Source organism: Rhamphochromis sp. 'chilingali' (assembly GCF_963969265.1).
Source record: "Rhamphochromis sp. 'chilingali' genome assembly, chromosome: 19".
Lineage (NCBI taxonomy): Eukaryota > Metazoa > Chordata > Actinopteri > Cichliformes > Cichlidae > Rhamphochromis > Rhamphochromis sp. 'chilingali'.
The window spans coordinates 26,617,855-26,638,991 of record NC_137946.1 but is presented as its reverse complement, the minus strand read 5'-3'; the positions used below and the strand labels follow the sequence as shown (position 1 = coordinate 26,638,991).

At 39.1% G+C, this 21,137-nt stretch overlaps 1 protein-coding gene across 5 annotated transcripts in view; it reads left to right on the top strand.

Annotated features, from left to right (window-relative positions):
• The window catches only part of ncam1a (neural cell adhesion molecule 1a), a 273,207-nt gene that overhangs the window by 177,932 nt on the left and 74,138 nt on the right, over window positions 1–21,137 (top strand). For all 5 annotated transcript variants that reach the window (XM_080866378.1, XM_080866377.1, XM_080866379.1 and 2 more), the window contains exons 2-6: window positions 11,938–12,012; window positions 14,277–14,486; window positions 15,105–15,248; window positions 19,900–20,037; window positions 20,888–21,005. In XM_080866378.1, coding sequence (XP_080722504.1) covers window positions 11,938–12,012; window positions 14,277–14,486; window positions 15,105–15,248; window positions 19,900–20,037; window positions 20,888–21,005 — 685 coding nt within the window. The remainder of the gene's footprint in view (window positions 1–11,937; window positions 12,013–14,276; window positions 14,487–15,104; window positions 15,249–19,899; window positions 20,038–20,887; window positions 21,006–21,137) is intronic.

Genomic DNA, 21,137 nt, shown 5'->3' with positions numbered 1-21,137 from the left:
AGAGAGGGCAAAAAATATCTCAGTGGGATGCGCTGATTGTGTTTCCTTTTGAATGTGGACATGAGCGTGAAAAAATCTCTGTAAAAGAAGCACTTTGGCATTGTAAAGATTGTTTACACAAACTGCTGCTGTACTTGGTGTGTTGGTCTTTTCGCCATTAGTATGGGAGGGAGTATTCTGTAGCTCTGCAGTGATTATCAACTTGGTGAGATGCAGGGCCACTTCAGGGTCAAACAACGAAAGAAGACAGGGGTAGTGGTTTAACCCGTTTGGCCTCATTAGTTAATTAGGGTGCAGACCGGCAATTTCACTCATACTGGCCTTTGGACATACAGGCGCTTATGTAGATATTAGACGGACTCTTATTATCTGTCTAAGTTAAATGCATTTTTACATGTACAGTTAACCAGTGTTGGGAAGGTTACTTTTAAAATGTATTCCACGACAGATTACAGAATACATGCCCCAAAATGTATTTTTTTAATGTTCTCCATTACGTTACTCAATAAGTGTAACTCATTCTGAATACTTTGGATTACTTAATATATTATCATGCTTTTTACAACTTCATGAATGTAACATTGCTGTGTGATTTATTACTATTACTGAAGGCTATACCATACCAATAGCAACTAGATTTTTAAATCTTAATATAAAATGAGTAACAGTAGGGTGGACATTAGGTAAGGCTGCACTTTTTGCAGCGATCTCGTATAGTAAACTATTCCGCGCGTATATAAAACAGGGTCGTGGCTCCGAACTGTAGTAAAGGGACCTCTGGCTAATACATTGGGATTGTGTCGGGCTCGTAGCCGAAAACTAGCTTTACTTTGTTGTCTGGGTCAACTTTGCTAGCGAGAGAAAGAGAGAGGCGTTGAAAGACTGCTCCAACGGAACTTGTTGTTTCGCAGGAAAACACGAACACAGTGTACAGCCGAGTCTTAATAGCTTACTTACAGCTGGGCTCGTCAGGCACTCTTTTTGGCTGCAGTGGTTATTATTATATTTACATGCTTCCATTTCCCGTTTCTGCTCGGTGACAACTTGTACTTTTCTACTCTTTATCTCCCTCATCACACTCTCAGACACATAACGGGTATGGCAGTCCATGCTCCCTGCAGCACGGACTACACTGCCCATGAGGCTAAAATTCGATGCCTGTAACAATTCGATGCCTGTAACACTCTGCCTATTGCCTTCATATTAAATAATTTTTGTGAATAATTTTTTAAAATATTTCTTCACGTCATTATGCGGGCCACAAGTCCAGGTCACATTTTGATTGAGACACAGGCATTAGAGCCTCTTAATGCGTGTTTTGTTTGGGTTTCCACCGGCGTGGAATTACATAAAATAGAGAGGGCATAGCCTTATGAAACAGGAAAATATGTCGTGTAATCCATTCATTTCAACAAAGTAACTGTAACGGAATACAGTTACTCATATTTTGTATTTTAAATACGTAATTTAAAGTTGAATCTTTTCCACATTTCGTCTTGGGTACCTGCCAATGATGCTAAATAAAAATGCAACAAATACTCAAATTTTGTCCTTTAGAAGGAATTTGTGAGTCCATTTTATGTTTGCTGTACTTTCCTGTAGACCAGTAGCTCTTCTTCTTCTGTTTCTTAAACTTTTACTCAACGCTGGCTCCAAAAGGAAGTTAATTTCTACATCTGTTAAGTATCTACATGTGCGCCATGCACCCATAAAGACTATGGATCCACCATGCTAACTGAGCTTGCTGGTGATAAAATGGTCACAGCCGTAGAGGTACAAACCAAGGGGTGTTGTCACAGTTACTAGTTGTAATTACAGGTGATGCCAAATTGAAATAGTAAGGGCTTTTTTAATTACTGGAGGGAACTTATGGCTTCCAGGAGTCAGGAAAAAACAGGTCACCAAAATTGCATTTGTTCTTGGGTTCTTGTGCGCTGATTGAATTTTATGTATCTGTTTTTTTTTCCAGAGGTTTAGTTTAAAAAAGTTACAGCGACTCAGTAGAACAGAAGTTATTGTAGGGATGGTGTGTTCAATAAAGGATATACAGTTTGAGAATACCTGGTAGAATTCTTGCTAGAAACATGGAGAGAAGTTTCTTCAACTTTGCAAGGGTCTCAATAGAGAGCACAGGTGTGATCCTGTGAGCTCTATAGAAACGTTATTCTCTTATCAAGCGATATAAGTAAACTTTGCTTGACTGACAACGCTTTAAGTTGGGAGAAGAAGGCTTTGTAGACAGACCAGAGATATGCGGGTGAGGTTTTATCTGACATTCGTACTTCCTCAGTGATTAACACTTTATTTTTTTCAAACCTTGGCAGGATCTCTGCTCAGGAATTCTGAGCCTGAACTCTTCTTTAAATCAAAGCAACATATCCACTACTTTAAAGGCATAAAAGCCTGTAGAAGTACCTTATACAGAGAACTAAAACCTGAAGGGACAAAAAGGCGTGCACGTCACTCCATGGCTCTTTTTTTTCCATTTTAATAAAGCTTGGATTTTTTTATTTTAACTTTGAAAGAAGACATTGCAAGATGCCAAAAGAAAGCACAGTAAGACTTCAGAATGGCCTAGAAAGACCAGCGCTAGTGCAGACAGAGTATTTTCCTTTTTCAAAAATGCTCTTTTGTTACTTGAACCCATTTTTTTATGCTAATGTGATTATTGTTTTGTTGAGAAAATCTGTTATAATTTCTGCCCTCCCTTCACCTAAAACATATTACATTTTCTTCTTCCGAATTAAAGCTTGGCCTCACTTGTATTGCTTTTAATTATATTGCACCAGGGGATTTGACCTTGTGACAGAAAGACCCTGCTGAAAGTTAATTGGTAGGAGCTGTGGCATATTCAGGTCAGGCCAGATTCAAATTACTTGGAAATACTTTTCATGATCTGCTTTAGCTGAGAAGTGCAATTGGTTGAGTGTGTGAAATGTAGGACAATAATCTGAAGCTTTGGAGAGCTAACCTTTGAATTCTGCCAGTCTCCACGTAATAATCGGGATGACCACTAGTAATGGTATATTGTGCGTGTTATAACAATTATAAACAAGCTACTAATAGTGTAATGGAATTATTACCATGTGAGACATCCAACTTTTTCCTATTCCTGATCCGATACAGAAATATTAGCTTAAAGTATGTACTGATGCTAATTATTGATCTGATATTATTATAAGCTGTTTTCCTAAAATACCAGAAATCATTCCGGTTCAACTCAAACATACCCAATTTAATAAAAAAAAAATGTTGCAAAAAATCACAACTATAGCGTTTAAATTGACTGAATTTGTACTTATTAGTTAGAAAATAAATGTAAGCAGGACTAAATGGATAAAACTAAAAATGTATTTGTGTTATCCACCTGTCATCCAGCTCACTGTGAGTCATAGACTGCTGTGTACTGCTGTCATTTACGGTCACGCTACTTTCTCCTTTCCTCCTCAGTCTGCCACACACACGCACACACAGACACACACGTGTATCTAAGTGACTTCAAACTGGTGTCACTTTGCCATTAGCTTCCCCCGTGCTACGTTAGCTCTCCCAGTAGCAACCCACAGCTGATGATGCACGGTTGTTTCCTATCCAGCCTTTCGATTGGACCGATACCTGATTGCACAAGTCCAATATTTGGGTGCCTAACCATTACAGAGCTTTATTAATGCTGATCCAAGTTTGTTCTGTATGCACATATAGGTTTGTGTAAATATTCATGGCTCTTTAGGGGGGCATTGTCAACTTTGGTCAACCTGTATAAGTTCCTCTTCACCCGGTGAGGCGGATGTGCTGTGAATTTTCATGTTGCCCTTCAACATCCTGAGAGATTGACTCTAGATGAAAGAAACCTGCTGCTTTTTCTATAGCAAAATGTCAACGCTCAATAAATACATATTTAACCACAGCTATCAGAAGATGATCAGTTTCCTTTGTCGATCCTTGAAATCTTACTTTCCTACTTGTATGCCAGCATAAAGCTGAAATTCCAACTTTGTTCACACAATATTTATAAAAATGGTGGGGCACAATGCCAAGCAACTGCTGAGCACAGTCTTGCTCCTCAGTGAATGACCCCTTTCAGTGTTTTAAATGACCATATCTCCTTTCCTTAGGAACCACCCAAGAGCTCTTTAGACAAACTTTTTACACGTTTTTACTCCCACTGCGGGTGAGGCCAGCTACTCGGTGGTGTAATGCATACCGCAGCCTATAGCGTTGATACAGAACTGTAAATGTTTGCCTTGTGTTTTGTAATCTTTAGCCATTTCCCCTTTTATTACCACAGTCGGCTTTACATGTAATCTCTTCACAGCCAGACCTCTTGCCGTAGCCGTTTTCCCTTCGACTGCCCTCTCCAGCCTTTCAGCCTCTTGCACAGCATTCTCCTCACGATTTGTAATTAGGTCCTGTCAAAACGAGAAGGCTTAAATTAGTCAGATCAAAGAAGGACATACTGGCCTCTGTTTAATATCCAAATATTTATGAGGGAAGAAGAGCCTTTATTGGAAATGTATCACGGTGTTGTGTATTTTAAGGAGGACAGATTAGACTACGCATTTTTCATCAGAACTTGAGGGCAAATATAAAGTTTGAAGTTGGAAGTAGCCTTTGCTCACACAATAGTTTGCCTCAAACTTTAGTGCAAAAACAATCTGAAACGTGTGAATTCTGCAGCACACGTTTGTGCTCTTCCACAATGACTTTTCTCCACTTAAAATGCACTTGGAAGGCAACTCAAGTGCTGAAGGGTTGGAGGGGATGCTGGTAACAACCATAATCCCGACAAAGCTGATGCGGTGAATGACTGAAAGATGTGAGGAGAAGGAGCTTAGAAGGTAACACGTCTATGTCAATTTGATTAAGGCCTGACACCCACACGCAGCACATGGAAACAGCTGCTTAGTATTTTGTGCAGTGCCTCAAAGTGCAGCAGGTTAATGATAAGTGGTTGAGACACTTTGGAATGTGCGTCTGTAAGGCTAATTTATCTGCTACTGAAAAACAAATTAGAAGCGTAATGTTCAAAGTTAGCTGAGGTAGGAAAATGGCTTTAACAACTGTTATGTATATTCATTGTTTACTTGCAAAACTCGTTTCCTTTTGAAGTTCCAGTAAGTGTTTAGAATTACTTCTGGGTTATACTTTTACTAATAGGAAGTTTAAGCTATAGCCTCAAACGTCAACAAATCAAAACACCAAAAGAGGGACTATATTTTATCAGAATATAAGAGACAACATGTACAACATCTGGCTTTAAGTTCTACATATATATTGATTAAATTTCATTTTACTAAAATGTAAAAGTACTGTAAACGCCAAGCTGACTGGAGTCTTGCAATAGAAATGCAGCTCGCTTAGGCTTTCTTTCAATCAGTATACACTGCAGGAAAGATCAGAGAGGTTGTGTTTTTCAGGGCAAGGAAAGGACAAAAACAAAACGACATTGATGGAAACTAATAACAGGCCACAACCCCCTTTGTGTAGACATCTTGTAAAGGTTATCAGGGTGAAAAACTGCTAGAAGTAGTGTGAGTTGTTTTTGTGGATTGACTGGCAAGTCAGAGAAAGTCAGAGAAGTAGAGTGAAAAAGTTTTAGAGTGTTTGAGGAACTGAAACTGAGAAGTAATTGTGGGAATGATGACTTAGATGGACTTATGGAAAGAATGTAGGTTTTGACAATTGCTGCTAGAACTCTTCTCGAATTTTGTAGAGAAGTTTCCTAAAGTTTGCAAAGGGGTTCAAAAGGGAGCTTAAGTGTGGGTTTGTGAGGTGTATAGAAATTCTATTCTCTCGTCAGGCAATACAAGCAGACTTGACTGATAAAGCTCTGACATGGCAGAAGATTTTAGGCTAGATTTTATCTGACATTTATGCTTCATCATTTAATATTTTAGAAATTCACTGTTGCTGCTAAATATTGTGTGATGGATGAGAAGTATTAGAAATAATAGTTAATGGAGACGTTTTTTAAGGCTACAGCACTGTACTGGTTGGTGGTTTTTAGGTTTGTAGAATTTTGAGCTAAGATCATTGACCGATTTATGATGATGGCATGATGCTGTTATCAGCTGATATTAGCTATTTGCTGATCAATCACTATAGGCATTTAAAAATTGTATAAGGGGCAAGAGAAACACCCTTCAACCAAGCTGACGTTCCATACTTTATCCACCAGAGGGCACTATGCAACTTCCCTGTTGGTAACAACAACCAGCTAATCCAATCAGATTTAGGCTAAGCGTAAACAAGTAACTTAAAAAGATAAATTTGTTTGTTTTAGAAATATTAAAAATTAAATTATAATCATATTAATCTCTGACTGACAAAATAGTGGCTTAAATAATTAAACTCGCTATATAAATAATATAGCTATACTATAATATAGCAAATATAATCTTCCTCCAGTGTATCAAGAAGGATGCTGCAAAATGTTTTTTGCAAATTGCAGTTTGAAAAGCAACCAGAAATCCTTATGCCTTAGTTTAATAGGGCATATCCAATAACAGTTTCAAAATAGAGTTTGACACTTTCCTGTCTTCTTTCTCTTTCAAATGGAAAGAAAAAAGTGTCCCAAAATATTCATATAAAATGATGGAGCTCTAATTTGTGATCAGAATTGCCTCGTAATATCTCAAGAATTCAGCTATTTCCTCCTCCAAACAGCCAGATGGGAATTAAGGATTAACCTGTCTAACCAATTTAGTATTAAATTAAGGAATACAAAATCTCAGAGAAATGTGTTTCCAGTTGGAAAGCTTTGAGAGGGTAACATTATGTGGTTGGCGTGTGCTTGGAACCTTCATGGCTGACATTTTGACATTCTTCCAGCCGCAGGAAGAAAAGAGAAATGTAAATCTTGCACACAAATGACGACATTTTCATCTGTTCTTGTACGTCCCCAGACGACGGCTTTTCAAGCATATGTGCTATTGATGTGTAGCCCTACACAGCACTGTCTGCTCCATAGTGTGTGCTTACTCCGACATGACTTGCATGTTAAGCACCAACAGCTGACTGTTGTAGCCTCCTTGTAATGGAGCCAGTCACCACAGGCTGCCAGGCTGCAATTAGGCATGCAAACCTCCTGATCCAAGACGGGACAGAAGCTGCTTCAAACTTCAGGTTTTTTCCCAGCCAACCTGACAACTTCTTATTTGTTCTCTTTTCAAATTTGCACATCCTAAAATGAAGTAATGACAGCAATGTGGCCGTGTATAGATACTTGTGCTCTTACATAATTTGGCATTAAGGAACTCTGTGGTTTAGATGCTTAAAGAATGTTTACCAGCAACAGGCTGTAAACTCCATAATCCTCTTGCTAGAGAACAGTCAGCACTGCCATTTTAGTTTTGGTCATTGTTACTAAAGCCTCACAGGCATATTTGCTTCAAAGTATGGACAGCTTAGCAGTAGATTAATACACTATTACTAATCTCGCCTCTGAGCTTACCATAAGTAGCTCAGCTTTTTGGGCTCTTCCATCTAACTTCTTTTCTTACTTTGTCAAATTAATAGCATAAGTGGTCAGCACGGTTGGCAAGCTGTTCATGCGTGAATGGGCATTTGTCTGTGTGGAAGTGTATGTCGCTAAAGAAAAGGTGTATAAATACTGTAACCCTCATGTATGGTCCATGACAAGGGAGTAACCTGCAACATGAGCACTGAGGTTTGAGTGTGGAAGCTGCCATGTGTGGTTAAACAGTTGGATACAGTAGAATAGAAAGGCTATGCTAAAGAGAGATGGGGTAATTTTTATTTATGCAAACTCAGAGGTCGAAGCTGAGCTGCTATGCTGTGGGTGATGTAAAGTGAGATATTCACCACCTGTGCACAAACTGTTCTAACGCATTACAAATATTTAAAACAGCAATTTGGCCATCGGTGCTTAAAGAAATGTTGTATTTTTGTTGTTATTTTCCTGTTTGTGCAAGAGAAACAAAGAAATCGAACATATGAAAAAGTTACTCAAGTCTTTTGACTCGCTGTAAACTAAAATACAGCCGTTGCAATCGATACATAGAATCTGATGACTGACTGAAGTTAAGCCCCTAACTTCTCTGGTCTGCTCATTAGCTACAACATGCTTCTCTAAAAAGGGACACAATGCTTAATTTAGCTCCGAGATAAAAGTTGTTGCTAGAATGGAAGACATGTGTGCATGCTGCAGTGCATCTGATTGCAACTGTGAAAATTATACAGCATCTTTCTGCCATCTGTGTTTCTCTGAAGTTTAAATTTACATTCATTTATAGAATTTTTTTCTGGCCCAGCTTACCTTCAGTATACTTTTATCTCTGTGAAAACATGCGGTTGCAGTGACAGTAAATTCTGTTTATTAAAAAGCAAGGTGATGTGGTTATTGTGCATGTGCGTTAGGAGTCGAAGGAAGACTAAAGGGAGACTCTTCAGAGTAGACAGAGAGGTTTATGAGTCTTTAGAGGACTGGAAGTGAGGGACAGGCTTAGAGGATGGGTATTAGATTGGTGTCATGAGAGAGCATGTTAGGGCAAAGATAGCTTCATCCTTTATCTGAGCTCTCTCCTCACAAAACCAAGCACTTCTTTCTTTCCTTGCTTTTAATCTACAACACATCACTTTTGCTTTTATGCTCCATGCTGTATATTTAGCTGTGAGATGCGTGAGGCAGATTTCTTTGTTTTTTTTACCTGCTATCTTATGCCACTAAATCATGCCTAAATATATAATTGTTCCCTTTTTCCATTGTGCTCATGATTGTAATGGAAGCTAATGTTGGATTATTTTAACATTAAAGTTTTTTATGAAGAATATCTTTTATGTTTTTACAGTCTTAGGGCATCTGGATCATATCATTAGATGCAAATTGCAAATGCAGTTAAAATTCCCAGGAGCATTTCATTTGAGCCCAAATTGCAGCAATCAGATACTTTTGAGTGTTCTGGGTGTGCTTTGCATTTGTCTCACCCCAGCATTGATTTAGCATTAAGTTACTTGTGTAATCTTTTGATCCTTGCAAAACGGTTTAATCTAGGAACCGCATCCAACCAAAATCCCTATCTGAAAACTCATTACACCTTTCAAAAACAAGATCTTTAAAAAAGCAGCTCTTCAAAATCACACCTTTTTATTTTTGTTTGTTTAAATAACATATTTCAATTCTTTCACAGTTAGTTTTGTATACTATAGATCACACCTGGAGTCATCCCCCTCACTTGAATTTCTTTGCCAGTAGATTCGTGACTGAAGCAGGGCTGCGCTGCTTTTTTATTACTCTGAGCAGAAGCTTAACATTACCCATCTGGCACCGGGGTAATCAAGTTTTGATTTCGATTCTGATTTGATTGATTCTCAGAGCTGGCTCTCATGGAATATTCAGCTTCTGCCTTATATTTTGATGCTGTTGAGATGAATATGAATAATCTTAGGTACGAACTGCTACAAAGAGAAATAATTCACTTTGTAGTTAGTTTGTCAGCAGCTTTATGTTTGTGTCTTTGACAACAATAGTGGGCCTGGGGAGATTCTTTACAATACTGCAAATGACAAGTGAGACAAATGATCAGCAAATCTTTGTTCTGTTGTGTGCAGCGCAAAGTGTTTGGTGTGTACTTACTGGTACCCACTTTTGAAAGTGCAATTTCCTCTCAGTCGATCTCATGTCACAACTCACATTTGTGCAGTGATTAAACCTGATGGCTTACCTTTACTAAATCTTTATTTTTAACTTCCATGGTTGGCTCTCATCAAAGAAACAGTCGCACTCGACACTTTCAGCCACCACTCCATCCTGGAGATACTGCACAAGTGCCCATGTAGACACACAGACTGAGAAAGTGGATCTGGGAATAGCTATCTTTCCCACACTGCCTGAACTCCTTTTTGTTGTCTTTAGTGTTGCAGATATGATCAGTTGGTTTTGGGCCAGTGTTTTTAGTCTTAGGAGGCATGGGTATAGCATGGTATCTGGGATCGTACTAGATGAGAGAAGGAAATGGATATGTTGTTGTCTTTGTATCTACCTCCAGCCTCTAAAAGCAAACATAGTGGTTTTTCATGCCTCTGCAGCCTGTGTGCTGGCTTGGAACAAAGGCTGGTTCATTCATGTGGCAGATGCAGTGTTTTACTGCAAATCAATATTTGTGTGACTTCTTGACCAAGGCATAAAGGGAATATTATTCACACTTTGAACACATGTATGAAATCAATACTTGTGACTGTCCTTGACCATGATGATTGCAGCATTTGTTTCCGGTTCAATTTAAGAACCAGTGTTTACATTTTTTTTGACGAGTAGCATAGTTATGCCAGTACCTCTCTACCGATCTATCTCATCTACACCATTGCCTAAATGCATCAAGTTGCTGCCATGTGATTGGCTGATTTGCGAACAGGTGTACCTAATAATTTAGCTGTTCTTATTTGTGGCTTTGCACTGTTCATGTGGACCATGCATTTCACAGTGTCTTACAATGTGTGTAAATATGATGAAAGGGACATTTTGGACCCTTAACAGCATTCCTGAAATGTTTTAGTCAAGCATAAAAAAAGAAGAAGAAAATACGGTTGGCCAAAACACTGAGAACCATATTGGTTTCAAAATGCTTCTAAACACAAAAGCACATTGTGTGTCTGGATGCGGTGTTCACTCTCCTCACTCCAGAATTATGGCTGGGGTAAAGCTTCACACCATAATGATGATGCCTTTACACATAAAATGTGTATAGGAGAGAAAGAGCAGCAAAGGTCTTTGATGTGACATTATCTTCTTAGTCATGCAGGTTTTTCTGCAATGGCGAAACTGTAGCATTACGAAACAATGCCACATTGTGCTGTGATGATAGTTGGCTACCTGTCTATGAATGGCAAGTCCTCGCAAACCATTCCCATGAATCTCCTGGTGAGAATTGAGCTGAGACTGACTCACTCATTTGTGTGAAGTGGCGACATGCTGGAGGCTCCGCGGGACTTCTCTGTCAAGCTCCGATCACGATTCTGTGGTATTTCTACTTCACAGGCTTTGCTTTAGTCCTGTGCCACATATCATTGAAGATAGGAGTCATATATTAAACCATGTCACTCTAAAAAGTCATGAGATCCCTTGTAGTACAGTGGAGCACTGGCGAGTTAGGATTAGCTGATCAAGCCTTTGAAAATCAATTCAAATTTGTTAGGGTGCATGCAAGCGTTTCTCTCTGCTCTTTTTAAATCTCATCTCTGTCACTGTAGCTTTAGCTGATGCTGAGAGAAGATGTGCATTAGAGCCTTTATGGTATTATGTATTCTTAAGCGTCTGTAAACAGAAGTCGGGATGCAAGAATGCTTCGGAGTGGCTTAGTTAGGTCGTTTTTATAAGGTGAGCAAACAAATGTTAAGTCCGCGTCTCGCCTAATTTAGTTAGGATTTGTCCTTCTTTAAGAGTTCAGTTTATCTTTCACTCTGCTACTTTTTCTTTTATGCTGCCTTCAGGTGCCAGCTTTGTGCTTTGAGTGTCAAGTGTCAGAGAGGAAATCAGATACACAATTCACTAACAACAAAAATGCAAGTGTTGGTAGCAAAAGGTACAGTTTTGCTTCCTAGGGGTAAATCGCAAATTATAAATAAGGGAAAGCAAATTCCAGAACCAACGTGTCCTTGCTCAGCAGTGCAGGTTTCAGTTCACAACATGGTGCAAAATAAATACATACGCCACAAAAGACGCATATTATTTCTTCTGTGAGTTCCTTTGCTTTGTGGGTGCAACTTTAAACTCAAACACATTTGCACATTGAGATGTTGCACTCTAGTGAGCATAGAAATTACATACAAGTGTTTGCCTGAACATGGTTGTTCCTTTGAGCAGGCATGGCCATTTCACTTTGAGTCTTGCCTTATTGTGTCTCAGCCCCGTGTCACCGTTCCTTTCGATTGAACCAGAGACTAATTTATATTTTGTCCTGTCTTTTTTTCTTCGCCCAGCTGCCATTCAGGTGGAAATTACTCCACCACAAGGGGAGATCAGCGTAGGAGATTCCAAATTTTTCATCTGCGAAGGTAAGAGTGATCTTCCTACATCCCTCATTTAACACGGCTTGATGCAAATGTCACCTCATCTAGCAATATTGGCAGTATTTATTAAGGTAATTTGATGAAAGTAATACAAGTTAGGTTAAATAATGAGATTGGTGTACTGGTGGAGGAAAAAAAAGAAAAAGATCACAAGGATAAATTGACGGGCTTATTCTGTGGAGGTGGTGGGATGATGAGATCTGAGTCATGTAAGAAATAAGACATAGAAGAGGTGGGAGAGAGGTGCTGTATGAGAAGATAATGAGACAGAGGTCTTACATTCTCTCTGTGCATTTGTCAGCCTGTCTGTGATACAGATGCTGCTTACAAAAGACAGATCTGCAGTCTGCCATTACACAACATCTTCTTACATTTAAATAACGTCCTAATTTTCTGAATAGAGATTATTCATTCATTTGGTCTTATTAACCCAGGTTACTTCTACACTACAAAACAAAGCTGATGGGGACTGAATTAACAGCATACCCATAGCCCTTACGAGGGGTCGTCCAGTATGAAAATTCAAAGCATCTCTCTCGTTATCCCGTTGATGTGAGTTACAATCATGCTGGACAATGAATGAATTGCATTTTCTTGAATTTGAAATAGAAACTTCAAAACACTGCACAGCTACCTTCATAGGACTTATGAGTAAATAGTTTATTGAACCACCTGTAGCCGGACTAACTTGAAATAATCATTTCCTACATGACTTTGTCTCTCGACAGTTGTTCTGAGGTGTTTGTGCTGATAAGCTGTATTTGCTTTTTGCAAACTGCGGTGCATTATGTCAAAGCATCTCCACTTCTCAGTTCTCCAAAGAACACTTCCAAACATCCCATACTTGTACTGTCATGAACTTTAATATTTCTTATGTTGGCTGAGACCTGCTGAATCCGAGATGCAGTTTCTCTGAGCATTGCACGGTTTGATCTTGGGGTGAATTTGCTGAGATGTCTGCTCCTGGGAATATCATGGCAATGTGTTAATTTACAGCTGAATGCTCCAGAGCAGCAAAGTGACAAAACTTTTCCTTTTACAGAGGTGCTCACACTTGCACATATCCAAGTCAACAAGTCTATTTGATTTTCAGCACCAGGCAGCTACATACCCAATTGTTATGGAAGGAGTAGTGGTGGACTGTTTTTCACAGGAATTACAAAGTCCAGTCAAAATTTTCTTTTGCATACTACATGCAATCAATGTTTTTTTTTCTTTTTGAAAAAATAACCACTTCTCTCCCACTAATGACCTGTTGTTTCACTGCTTTTAGCAGAATGTTTCTGTAAAAATGAAGCCCTAAAAGCAAAGATGGGTGTCTGTGTGTGGAATATGAAGCCTTGACATTAAGTACTAAGTGATTTCATTCTTTGTTCTATGAAGAAATTTTTGCATTCGTTTGAACTCGAATTCCTCCGTTTGAAAAGGGTGTCAAAATACATTTAGAGCTGTTTGTGCTCCTTGAGAGAAGAGATAGTATTAATAATTTTCAGGGAAACAAAAAACTGCCTCTGCTTGTACTACTGTTTATAAAAAGATGAATAATGTTGAAACGTTGTTTGATTTTTCTTTTAGTCAAAGTTTCCTCCTACTGAATAATCCTACTGAGGAAACAGAAATAATTCATATCTCCCTTTTTATGTTTTGCTGTGTCTGTTTAGTCTTTGGCTTTACATAACATACACTGGATGAAAACAGATTGTGATTTCACAGTAATGCTTCCAAACCATCTTCAAACCAAGAATTCTTAATTTCGTTTTGATATATTCTGTTCAAATTACGATTCATTTTTAACAATTTTTATTCACATTCTCTAATGAGAACAAAGTCTAGCTCAAACCTTAATCAGCTCCACATATGCATTCATCAGGGAAATAAGGAACTACAACTACTTTATTCCAACATGAACAGATGTGAAGAATATGAATGCCAGCAATGACAGTTCTTCCCCAGGTCATCACACAGTGCAGTGATCGTTGCAGTAAATTAAGTTTGAATTTTAAATTAAGATGCACACACTAGCTTTGTAATGTGATGTAACAGGCCCATGGCATCCTCTACAAGTTCATGCTCAGAGTCAAAGCGGGAGGCATATCTAAGCTATAGCAAAACATCAAAAGCACCAAACAAGATAACAGATTTCAGTTGCAATCCTATAGGTTCTGACTATTATTTACAGGCCACTTGTGAAATTCTTAAAAAAAAAAAGTTTTGCTTTTCTATCTCATTATTTACTTTGTTATTTTCAGTGGTAGGAGATGCTAAAGACATAGACTGGTACGCCCCCAGCGGTGAGAAGATCCTTCCCAACAGGGCAGACATTTTTGTGAGCCGCAGTGATGAAGCCACGTCGACTCTCACCATATACCACGCCACCGTGGACAGTGCTGGCATCTACAAGTGTGTGGCAAAGGATGGAGACAAGGAAGCCCAGGCCACTGTCCAAGTAAAGATCTTCCGTAAGTATGACCTGGTTTTGCAGTCTTTACAGACTTTACCAGTGAAGAGTGTTATTTTTTCACATGTTGGTAGTCAACATTACTGCATAAACTGTAGTAACTCAGCCACTATCAACGCTCTCTTTGAGTAATGCATTTCAAATAGAGAGAGCCAGTGTTTATGTTATTAAAGGTAACCTGATTTCCAGCTCCATACTGTTATTCTCAGTCTAGCTTGGCAAGCTGGACTTTGGTGAGTTTATCCACTGTATGAAACCAGCCGTTTAAGCACCGTCCCTTTAAGACAGCTTTCTTCCGACTGGCTGCCCCTCTCATAAACAGAAGATTTAAACAGCAGGTGTGAGGGGTTGCTGTTCTCCCAGCCAGGGCTGTGTGAAATGACCATAATAAGAACTGAACTATAACATACTGGAAACTGAGCATTTAGCTCACTCTGAAGTTTTTGGCTCATGGGGATTATTTCAAATATACTGACCTAATTATTGGAAACTTTGGTATGTGTAATATAAACACCAAAGTGAACCACTGAAATTGAAAATGTGTAAGTTTTCACCTTTACAAATGTCACTCTCTGTGTTAATACATATAAAAATGTGTAATATGTCCATTCCCCCACAGAAAAGATCACGTTCAAGAGTACTTCCAACCCGCAGGAGTTCATCGAGGGTGAGGATGCTGACATAGTCTGTGATGTTGTCAGTTCACCACCACCCACTATTATTTGGAAGCACAAGGGCTCCAAGATCCAACCTGCCAAAGATGGTGAGTCTGTTCAAAAAAAAAAGAAAAAGAAAAAGAGGGGAAAAAACACCCCACTGCTTAGCTGCTTTCTCACATCCAACCTGCCTTTCCATTCCATCTTCTTAACTCTGTGAGCAGCCACCTTACCTCCCTGCCAATGCTGTTTGCCAGTTCATGCTTTCCAATCAATTTGCCACACTATTCCTCATCTCCCTCTCCTGCTGCCCATCATCTATGAACAAAGCCAACCGTTTTCCATTGGAAAGTAGTTTTAGACCTCATAGATGATGCGTGAACATGAAAATTGTATTTTTAGGCCTAGCAAGAGGTGGTTATTGTCACTAGAAAATGTGTCTGAGGGCACACCTGAGTTTAATTTTGCCAAATAAAGGAAAACTATAGTTGGAAAAAAAAATCTGAAAAACTCAGCATGGTTTTTTTTTAAGGAAGGAAAGTGTAATCTAAGAAAGCTTCTGCTGTCACTAACAACAATAACAGCAAAAAAAACCCTGTAATAAAACCTACCCAGATTTGCTAGTTTAGAATCAGATTTTTTTTGTTGCTTTGCAAATCGTAATCATAGCATCTGTTTCGGCAATGATGAAGTAAAGTTCAGCCACAAAAGCAAAAGTTGCTTAAGTCTGACCATCGTTGGTGCTCTGTGCATAAACAGTTTGCAAACCACCTCCATCTCATGTTCTGACTTCAGGTCATACCTGACACATTTGATGCCTTCTCTTTCAGCAGAGCTTCCCAAAGTGTGGGGCCCGCCCCATAGGGGGGGCACAGAGCCATTGCAGGGGGGGCGTGGTATGAAAAGGGAAAAAAAAAAAACGCGTGGACACTGCTAGCATGGGGCGCCCACACAAACGCAAAGCAGGAGGTGAAGCATAGCTGAATAGGTTTCCAAACCAACCTCATTCTAAGCCAAAGACTAGAAAATATGGTGAAGCTTATCTTCCCTTTGGTTTCACCTGCACAAGTGCCAAGGTAGGTCTCCCCTGCAGAATTGGTTTTCCCTTCGTTGGGAGCAGCGCTGGGCTGTTTAAATCACGGACAAACAGTATCCCACAGTTGTTTATGTTTTTAAACCCATTTTGCACAGAGAGGCATTTTTTTGAAAAATGTATTGATAGCAATGTTGAACATTATTACAGAGGAAAAAAACAACTACATATAAAATAATTGCACCGTGACGCATCTGCCTTTGTAAATGGAGGGACAGTAACTGCGTGTGTATATGTAAGCGTGTAAAACCGGAAGATAGTCAGATTAACAGTAACAATATTTTGTCTCTATCTGCCATTCTGCAATTCATCTCATGTAAACAATAACGTGCGCACAGCATGATGTGAAAAAAGGCGCATACCTTTGACGTTGCGTGACGAACTCTGTATTCCTCGTCCACAGGTAAACGCAAAAAGGAGTTTTTAAAATACATTTTTCTTGTAAAACAAAGGGGGGCCTAGCAAAAAAAGTTTGGGAACCACTGTCTTTCAGGGTGGTGAGATCTTACTATTGCTCCTCATGTCTCACTCTGATTTTGTATGGATTGCAGACTTAAGGACCCACACCTAGGACCCGCGAGAAAGAGATCTCAAACAAAAAGCGAGCTTTAATCACTTATGATTTCATATAAACAACAACAGATAATGAAAGACGATTTAAAATAAAAATGATGGAATCCAAAAAAGCCAGAGAATGAATCCAAAGAAGAAAACAGACAGCACGAGAGGAGAAAAAGAAGCATAAAAAACACAGGCAATGCAACAAAGAGAAGGAAAGGGCTCTTTATACACTGCACAGCGATTGCGGATCACACACACGGCAAAGGAAGGAAATGTAGATGAAAGTAATGCAGAAAAATCAAACAAACAGAGGCTCAAAACCGAATTGAAACACCAGAGAAAATTACCGTATTTCCCGGACTACAAAGCGCACCTGAATATTAGCCGCACAAGCTAAAATCAGGGGAAAATCCTGTTTTGTACATACATTAGCCGCACCTGACCAAAAGCCGCAGGTGTTTCAATATTGACTTATCATATGTAAGAGAATATGCACAAAGCGAATTGTCAGGAAAGAGATGGCTGTTTGGAGACACACCCCTTTTATTAATATTTTGAAAATCAAGTTATGGGTACATATTTGCACATGTGCTGTGCTTCATAAATGAGTAACAAATGTAGTACATAACAGTAACCTACAGCACACCAGAAAAATAGATTCGGACTACCTTTTAGGCTCAGGTGCAGTGACACAGCTTTAACAAGAAGAAAAGTCAGTCATTCACCACCATCTTCCTGCGCACTAAAACCACCAAAGTCCTCTTCTCCAGTGTTGGATACGAACAGGCTCAGGATGGCTTCGTCATCCACTCTCAGCTTCTTTCCTTCGTTGTCACTTTCAAAACCAAAGATAATCCTCATTGTCATTGTCAGTGTCGGAGTCGAACACCCTCTGAAGGGCCGTGGCGGTGTCCTCCTCTTCATCATGCAGCAGTCCAGCCCTTCGAAATCCGTTGGTGATCGTGGATGTTTGCACACTTTTCCACGCTGTCAGAATCCACCGGTGGAGTTGAGCACAACTTGCTTTTCGCAAGTTTATCGCCGCTCGTCATCCACGACTCCCGCTGAACGCATAGCGCTACTTTGAAGTTTGTTTTTCGCGCTACTTGTACGGCACTATGTTGCCTGGCGGATGGACATGTGACCAACATACCACTCTTGAACCCCGATCCTTCCGCCAGGCAACGTAGTGCCGTACAACAGCGGAACAAACAAAACAAATCGTCTTACGATATCACAAAAATCATGGAAAATCTATAGAAAAGCCGCACCTGACTAAAAGCCGCAGGGTTCAAAGCTTGTGCAAAAAGTAGCGGCTTATAGCCCGACAATTACGGTAACTGTTAAAGTAAAGCAGGAAACAACCCTAATCACACAGAAGAGACAACTAATAGTAAACACATTACAGAGGAACAGTGGGGAGGCAAGAACAATAATAATAATCATAAACCCACAACAATAGAAAAACTGGAAGCAGGAAATCCTGAAACGCATAAAAAAAGACCCTCCCCCCCCCAGCTATCAGGATCCTCTTATCTTTATAAATACACACATACATTTTAACAACATTTTTAACCTCTAACTCTTTCTTAATAAAGGAATTTTGTGTTTCGGGAGTTAGAGGTGTTTGATGTACACAATTGGGTCTCGTTCTCACTGCGCACGGGCGATCAGAGATGTAGCTTTGATGTAATTGAACATCTATTTTATCCATATGTCACATTAGTATATCAAAAAACACTATAAAAACTTTTCAAACTCTTTATCCCTTTATCTGTTGTTTGTCCTGGGTTTTGAACCATTTCTGCTTTGCCAGTAAGCACACAGAACAAAGGTGTTTAGCTCGGCTGTGGAGGAAACTGTGAGCGTGCACATACCGAACATATAAAACTGTAAGTGTTGCTGAACACTTTGCCAAAAAAATCTAATCTAATGTAGCTGCTGTGAATCCAAGCTGTCTTCTGTGTAAAATGAAATTATGAGCTTTTCAGCATTTGGTCTCTTCTGCCCAAAAATATGAGGAGGGCCTAAATTCATGTACAATATTTGGTAATCATTTAATCTGGCAATAGCTTCCTTCTTGGGAGGAGCATTGACCAAATTGGTCCAAAACAGCCATGGCTTAGCAAGTTCAGTGAAAAACTAGGATCTAGTGTGGGAGCTGGACATAAAACAGGAGTCTGGGTTTTGTTTCACACTTGAACCGGGGACTATTTTAACCTTGAAGTAACCCCTCCCTCGGTGACCGCTGGAGAGCCTGGAGTCACCACACTGTTGTGCTAAGCCTGCCTTTGTTCTTGGATTCTTGTCAAGGAATGTGTTTTTCACTGGAAAAGCCACTAATTGTAACCAACACTGAAAACTAAAAACTGCTTATGCAATTTTCTTCAGTGCAGTCGCTGACCTAACCCTGTGCTGCAAGCTGCAGAGTTAAAAATCCCAACAGCAACTCTTCCTTGTAAAATGTGTCACGGTGACCTGAATAAGAGCTGTTTAACAAAAGCGTTGTTTCTTCTTAACTTTTAGACTCCTGGATTAAACTTTAAAAGCTTTTCAACATTTCAGTCATTTATTTTTTGTACACTATGTAAATGTTTCACTCCCATGGATGGTGCGATGTGGTAGGAGTCACTGAGGTGGAATTGTTTGTTCAGTAAACTGTGTAACTCTTAAACTTGATAGGAAGAACACGTCACTTGATTGAGGCAACAGTCATTACTAAAATAAATGAGTCCCCTGTGTAAATTGTGGATTTTAATAAGTGCTGGATAGTTTTTCTCAATAATGTGTGAAAAATAACACCAGGTTTCTGTTAAGACAGCTCGCTGTGTTACTGTGCATTTTTTAATTAGAGCTGCAACTGTTTGTCAAGGATCTGGGTTTGATTAAAACATTGATAAAATATGTTTACTGTAGCCAGAGAGTCATGAAGCTCTCTCATCTAATAATTTGATTACCAGGAAGGATTTTCTCAATCTTGCCCCAACTGATCATCTCTTAATTCATAGAAGACTTATTAAATCACGTTTCTTTTGTTCCACTGTTTTGTTGAGAATGTAATCTTCACAATCTCGAACCTTTGTTCTTTTTTCCTTTTTTTGTAGTTCGATTTAAGATCATGGATAATGGCCACCTGCAGATCCGCAGCATTAAAAAGACAGATGAGGGCAACTACACTTGTGAGGCTCGTGTCATGGCCAGGGGAGAAATTGACTTCAAGACTATGAAGGTCATTGTTAACGGTAAGCAGTGTATACACCACCTTCTATGCTCTGCCTGCCCTGCTGTTTATCAATGTGTGGCTTAACAGAGCAGGGTTCAGTAATGAGCCAGATGGCTCTAAAACCCTTAAAACTTTTTTGTTGCTCCAATGATAGTTAGATAGTTAGTCAGATCATCTAGCCATCTTTTTCAAGTTTCTGGTTTAGAGAAACACATTCAAACAACTACAGACCAGAATGACGAGAAATTGGTTTTAAATTTGTGGATTTCTCAGAAAATGTTGCAGATGCTCTGACCTTTAGTAGCAACATTATCCCCAAATTGCTTTTAAATATCAAAGTCCTTTAACTATCAGGATGAAGAATTTTGAAAAATCTATTTAAAAAAATGATTTTGGGCAATTTTCTTGAGGAAATATCACTTCTTAAAAGCTACTCTGTAGATTTTCAGGGATAATTGCATTTTTATTTTCGAACCCTTTGACTAAATTAAGAAATAGACGTGTAACTATGGGAAATATCGTTATATGTGTGTGAAATATGTTCATTTCAGCTATGTTGAAACATCCAGTCTGTTTTATCACGACTCAATGGAGGAAACTTGAAGTGCATTTTGGATAAACTTTACTACAATTACATTATCCCCATGTGGGTTCAGTAGTTGTTTAAAACAAGTCAAACCAAAAAGGTTTTTTTTTTTTTTGTGAACGTTTTTTCAGTGTTTGGTTAATTTTATATGGAATGTGCAAAAAGAAGTAATAAAATCATTTATAGGTTTTGAATCTACATATCTAGATTAAACCTCTTTAAATATAATTTATAAATACATATTAGTTACTTGAAATTCAAATTAATCTTGTATCTTTTTCAGTGCTTCCCAGCATCCGTGTCAGGCACCCAGAAGTCAACGCTACAGCAGACGTTGGTAAATCAGCTTTACTGGCTTGTGATGCAGATGGCTTCCCGGAACCCACCGTGACTTGGGCACAGTACGTCATTCAATCTTGTTATCTGGCTGTTGTGACGAGCAGAGTTCAGATTTACCCCGGATCACGTCAGGGGAAATTTTGAGCTTCCACAAAAAATGAAGCATTTTATTTATTCTTTTTTTCATCTTCAGA